Source organism: Leptosomus discolor, chromosome 8 (genome assembly GCF_034619465.1).
Source record: "Leptosomus discolor isolate bLepDis1 chromosome 8, bLepDis1.hap2, whole genome shotgun sequence".
NCBI lineage: Eukaryota > Metazoa > Chordata > Aves > Leptosomiformes > Leptosomidae > Leptosomus > Leptosomus discolor.
In genome coordinates, this window is record NC_141398.1 from 7,193,283 (window position 1) to 7,199,624 (window position 6,342).

At 47.9% G+C, this 6,342-nt stretch overlaps 1 protein-coding gene across 1 annotated transcript in view; it reads right to left on the reverse strand.

Moving 5' to 3' along the window:
- Nucleotides 1–4,785: 4,785 nt before the first annotated feature.
- The window catches only part of IRX1 (iroquois homeobox 1), a 2,020-nt gene continuing 463 nt past the window's right edge, over nt 4,786–6,342 (reverse strand). The window contains exons 2-4 of the mRNA XM_086469437.1: nt 5,902–6,337; nt 5,251–5,323; nt 4,786–4,843 (exon numbers count right to left, since the gene is read on the reverse strand). Coding sequence (XP_086325563.1) covers nt 4,786–4,843; nt 5,251–5,323; nt 5,902–6,337 — 567 coding nt within the window. The remainder of the gene's footprint in view (nt 4,844–5,250; nt 5,324–5,901; nt 6,338–6,342) is intronic.

The window sequence follows — 6,342 nt, forward strand, 5'->3', positions numbered from 1 at the left end:
CTGTTTAACACCTTCTCTCCCCAGCCGCAGCGCAAGCACCCGGCCTCCGCCGCGGTGCCCGGGCCCGCTAAACCCAGTCCCGGCACATCCCCGGTCAGCCTGAGCCCCTTGCCCGCCCCCGGGGGCGCCCACCCGAAATGGCGGGCCGCGGGCAGCCCTCCTCTCCCCTGAGGCGAGGCGGGCCAGCGCGGCCTTTCCCGCCTCTGCCTGGCCGAAGGGGGGCCGGGAGGGGGGAGGACGAGGCAGGGCCCCGGCAGCCCCTTCTTCCCCGGTGGGGAGGCGGCGTGGGGCGGCGGTGGGGCTGGCCGGGGCGGGGGAGCTGCGTCTGCGGGGTGTCCCGCCGGGCGGAACTAAAGCCGGACCCGCATTGTCCCCCGTCAGCCGCCGGGTTATTTCAAGACGAGGCTGTTTTAACGCGGGGCCGGTGGCCGGCAGCGGCGAAGAGCCATTTCTCCCGCCAGGCCCCCGCCTCCCCGCCCCCGCCGCTCTGCGCTCTTTGTAATAGTCTCATCTACAAGGACGATTGAAACTTTATAGTGCATGATTCATAGAGCGGGGCTGCGCTCGGAGCCGCGGTGCATATTACATTAATCAGTGTCAGGCCACTAAAACAGAGATATGAATATGAATTCTCCATATTGCAGGGGAGATAAATGCGCTTGTGAATAATTGATCGGCGCCCATGGAAAAAAAAAAAAAAAAAAAAAAAAAAAAGGCTTGGGGGGGTGTGGAGGGAAACATGGTCACACAATGAAAGTTACCGGGAGATCTGACAAGCCCCGCGATGGGGGTGCGGGGCTCCCGGTGGGACCTGACGGGCGGAGGCTGCCTGGGGGTGCGGAGCCAAAAACTCAACCGGAGGAACAACAGGGATGTCAGGAGGCCGGAACGATAGCCATCATAGGAACGAGGCAGTTTAAGCATATGCACCCTACTGATTTTCTTCTCCCCTTTCTCCATGCCTTCCCCCCCCCCCCCCTAGTTAAAAATAGACTTCTTTTTCATAATAAAATAGAAAAAGAATAAAAAGTGAGGCATGCATACCAATGAGCACGTTCATAACTACGTCTCTGTGACAAAGCCAAATCCCCGTAAAGCTGCCGTTTGCTTTTGGTGTGCTCTGGCAACTGCTAATTTCGGAGTTTGCTGAACTCCAGATTAGATCAACTTTTCAGTGTTCTTTCTTCACAGATTTCTGCCATTCTTCTGTTAATGCTAAGTAAACAATAACAGAAACAAGACGGGGAGACAATTTTTACGGGGGGAGGATGGAGGATTACGCAAACATGTATGAAAAATGTTTTCTGCCACCCTTTTAAGGAGCACAAAAATGTTATCTTGGCGCTCGGTTGTTGTCGTTCTGAAAGTAGTATTACTCGATGTAGCTCCCACTCGATTCAATGCAAATTTTCCTATTGACTTTATTTATCAGGTTCAGGTACCGTCATCGCTCAAAAAAAAAAAAAAAAAAAAAAAAAAAGGTAGGAAACTAGGACTTTCCAATTTACTCTTATCAGCTCGAAGCATTCCTAATTAAGGCAAATCGTTTAGCTTAAGCTTCTCCTTTATTATTCTCCCTACACTCTGGTATTTGGTGGTATACATCTGCCAGGGTGGATCTCAATGAAAATGGAAAATATGACAGAAAAACTACAAATTCTTTTCCTGCCAGGGTGACGTAAACGATCATTCCTAGCACGGCTCACGTGACGAGCGAAACCTAGGAAATATGGAGCCCCCGCTCCTTCCTAAAACTGCCGCGGAGGCTCCCGGCGGCGGGGAGCGGGCGGTGTGTGCGCATCCCGCACCGCACCGCACCGCACACCGCGGCGCACCAGCAGCCTCCCAGGGCTCCGGGCGATAATAAACGAACAAAATTCTTCCCTCTCCCCTCCAGGTGACAGCTAGGCTGAGGCAGCAGCCCTCGGGGAGCTTTTCTCGCTTGAACAACACGGCGTCGCTCAGCTCGGCGCTGCAGCCGGTCTTGCTACTTTTGGGCTTTACCTTTTTCTGAGGGGAAACCACTTTGCGCTCCTGCCCAGAAACTTTGGAAACGGTTCAAGCAGCACCCTCCGTCCAAGCACGCAGCTGCCTGCCAGGGGCTCCCCGGGCCGCCCCCTGCCTTCGCCAGCCGGGGAGGGGAGGGGGGTGGCAGGAGCCGACTGCTTCGTCCCATCCCCGGCAAACGCTGCGGGTGCGGTGGGGAGAAGCGGTGGACGGCGCTGACCCCGCGGGGCTTCACGCGTAACCCCCTCAGCTGGTCGGGGAGGGAAGCGTCACAACTATCGGCGTTACTGGGGGGTGGGAAATTCAAACAAGCAGATATTAAAAAAAAAAAAAAAAAAAAAAAAAAAATTAAAAAAATCAAGTTCTGCAGCAGAGTCTGCCCTAGAGATGCTGAGGCTTCCCAAGGCGGGAAACTGCCACCCAGATAACTATTGGGAATTATCACTCTCCGGAGGATAATCAAAGCTGGAAGCACTCTCCGGAGGGTGTTTGCTGGCTTTCTGGCTGAATTAAAGGCGGGCAGCCTCCCCTTCCCCGCCCCCGGCTGGGCAGAGCTGCGGGCCGGCACCTCCAGACGGTGCCACCCGCGGCCCACAGAGGGCGCTGCGAGCCCGCCCAAAGCCCGCTCGGCGCTCGGAACCGCTCGGAACCGCTCGGCTCCCCTCGGCACCGCTCGGCACCGCTGGGACCGGCGCGTCGCGGCTCGGCGCTGCCCGCACCCACGCACAGAGGCACACACACACGCTCCTCGCACTCTCCGCAGCTCAAGTCCCTTCCGACGCTAATAACCCCCTCGCCCCCTCTCCTGCCGGGCCGGTTGGGCACCGCCGCCTTCGCTCCGCCTCGCAGCGCGCCGCTGCGCGCTTTGGAGGTGCCGCCTCCCCTCCTGGAGAGCAGCCGGGGGAGGGAGGCGGCGAGGAATTTGGGAAGAGGGCCTAAGGGGGGGCGAAGGGCAGGCGGTGCGGAGCTGCAGCTATCCCTCTTGGATCGATAGGGAGGAGAAAGCAGCTCCATCAGGTTCACAGTGGCGCCGTTTGGGTTTTGAAGTCGCTTTTCTTCCCTTAATTTTTTGTCTTAAAGACGTCTTCCCTCTCCCTTTTCCTCCCTGAAAGCTACGTTGTTATGGTTTGGTTAAAACTGTCATCTACTCTTTTGTTGGGACCGTTACCAAGGCTGGACTGCCTATGATTTAGGAAAAACAATCAGAAAAGCAAACTAATTGATGCAATGGTGGGAACTGTAGGGTGTCCAAAATGAGTCTCTTTTGAGGGACAACCCTTCAGATATCCCGCACAAAATCTATTTCGTCTGATGTTTCCCTGATCCATCTGAAAAACGCCAAAAGTCGAAGCCTACCGCCTCCGCCGCTTCGTCAACATCTCTGAGCGAGAGTTTACCCTCTTCGCTTGCGATCATTTTGCAGCTAAAACAAGATCAATATTCTGATCTCTGGCAAGGATTTTATTAATATTTTATTTGAAAATCTCATCTTGCTTCCGACAAGTCCTGGTTTGAGGTTGGTTCAGTTTGGATAGGGCGTCACCACATTATTTCTTAATGACTTTCCCAGCTGCTTCTTTCCATTTTCCACCATCAACAACCATCTGGTATCTTATTAGCACCTCAATGCTCATTTAGTGTTCTCATTTAGGAGAAAAAAGAAGTAAACACTCGAAATATTACACATTTTAACGGACCATCTTTGGAAGATTAATGCCTTTATAAACCGATAGATTGCCTGTCTCGGTCTGGTTTTAACCAACAGATCGGAATCGCTGAACTTTCTTCTGGGAAGCGCAAGAGCTGCCATTATTATTTTTTTTTTTTTCTGCTAAGATTGTGCTTAATCTCACAAGGAAAAATCTTTCACAGTCATATTTCCTCTGTGATTATTTAAAGCGTAAATCGTTACAAATAATTCCATTTCCTAATTTTTTTTTTTTTTTTTTTTTTTTTTTGGCTCCAGTCGGAATGTGTTCCAAAGCGCTAAAGCTCTTGATCCAATTTAGGAACCAGTTTGGACAGCAAAATTATACACTAGGGAACTGTGAGAAAACTTGTCCCTTTCATTTTCAAGAATGTATTTTATAACGTAAGTGGAAGTCAGATCCATTTACGTTCGGAAAATGGATACTACAGAACACGTTTGATTCATCACAATTGGAAAAATAACTTTAATTTTGCTTGTCAAGAACCAGGTTCACTCAGCTTCTTAAATTTGCGTGTATGAAAAGGGAAGATCGCAGCTTGTTTTCGACAAAATAGCTAGAAGAGTCACTAAAAGCTTGGATTTGGTACTTTATCTTTCAGTTACTCAAAGGCAAAGACTTGACTTCATAGAAAACAAATTATAAATGTTTGAATAGATCTGTAATATATATATATATATATATATATATAAGATCTGCAGCAACAGAATACATACCTGAAGAGAGCTCATAATTTCATTTAGTTTATTAGACAAAAATATATGATTTAGACAAGTTTTGCTGACGCGCTATTTACAATCTGAAATCACTCTATATACAGAAAAAACACAAACACATGGGAAACATTTACCAAACAAATAATCCAAGAATGGTTAGAATAACACGATCTGAAATGGTACAATGAAGAAGGGGATCCATCTACAGATTTGTGTAATCGCTTTTATGGATTTGCACCACCTTATTGCAAAAAGAGATTGATGGGAGTGTCGTTTATATCGTTTCCTTTTTTTTTTTTTTTCCTCTGTCCTTAATACCAGTCTCTGTAATATTTTTTCACCAAACCATTTAATCAAGCGGAAGGGAGAGCTGTTAAAATTCTCGGTGTTCCCTCTTGCTGAGCCAAAGAGCTGCAGGGGGGAAGGGAGGAGGGAAAAAAAAAAAAGAAAAAAAAAAAAGACAAAAAAAAAAAGACGTAATAATCTTTCAGGAAAAAAAAAAAAAGATAATCCTTTCCTATAATTGCCTGATATTACTATAGCACCCCAGTATTAGTTAATTGCACAGAAATAATTGTCACTGCTGTAATTAACACAAGATCTTTGAGGTCTGTTGAGTTTCGGAAAAGTTACAGGCTGGCTATGTACAATTGCAATTTAGGCTAACTTTGGAAAGATTACAGCAACTTTTGTGTTGTTCTTGTTGTCTGTATGTATCATTATGGCGATGATTAGGTGTTATAATTAGTCTTTATTATTGAAACACTCTGTTTCACATAAGTAACATTCCTGCAGTGAAAACAAACAAACAAACTCACTTGTCACGGACAGGCTGGAAGGGCGATTTTAGCGGCTGAGGTGGGGATTCAGTTCTTGGTACATTTTCTCTTTCTAGAAGGAGACAGAAGAAAAAAAAAAAAAAAACAACAACAAAAAAAAACAAACAGGAGAACCATTTTAGAATAACAATAGAAATCTGGACAGTGTGCAGAGAACACACCTCCCTCTCACCCTCTTGTTCGGATGTGTGTAGGTATTATGCATGTGTGTGTGTACAGCACTATTCCCTACTTTCAATGTTTAAGGAGTATGCAGGCTTTTCTTGCCACGTTTTTGACTGTCATTAAAATTATTGGGAGAAAAGGGTCAGGAAGGAAAGCAAAACTCTAAAGACTATGTTTCACAGCGCTATTCCTGCATTCTCATCTTATTTGATGGGCACATAGGGCAGAGAACATAATAGCCCACATGAAATGGGCTTCATGTATGCAATCAACATGCTCCAGGAAAAATTAAAAAAAAAAAAAAAAACAAAAAAAACCCAAACCAACACTAGGGTAAACTGTCTGTAACTCCATTTTGAAGCAATCAGTTACACCAGGGCTGAATCTGACACCATTCCTCAAGGAGAAGTTCATGTGCGTGCATTGGGGGTGGAGGGAGAGGTGGCTGCCTGCTGCATTCATTACCTATGTGTTTGGGACTGGTCCTCTCTGAAGGTTTTTCACTGCTTAGGGCTCCCAGGGTTGCTGTTAAAACAGAAGGTTGTTGCTGGGCCTGGAGGTGGTGATTGTGATGAGCAGCGTGGTGGTGATTTACTCCCAAAAAGGACCTCACATTTAGCAGGGAACTCTGAGTGAGGAAAGCCCCATTTGTCCAGTTGTGAAATTTGCCAATCTGGCACGTGTAGAGTCCATGGCTGGGGAGAAAAGCGGGGTGCTGGATCTGTGGAGAAGTGTGGTTAACCTGGGGAGGAGGGGGCGGAGGGGGAGAAGATTTCAGGGCACCATCGGGACTGGTTGCCGTCTCTGCCAAAGACCAAATCTTGGGTTTGCTGTGAGATGGCATCTGTAAATTGTTCTGTCCCCCGGGACTGATGATTCGCGTGCTGTTGTCAGAAGCCTCCTTCA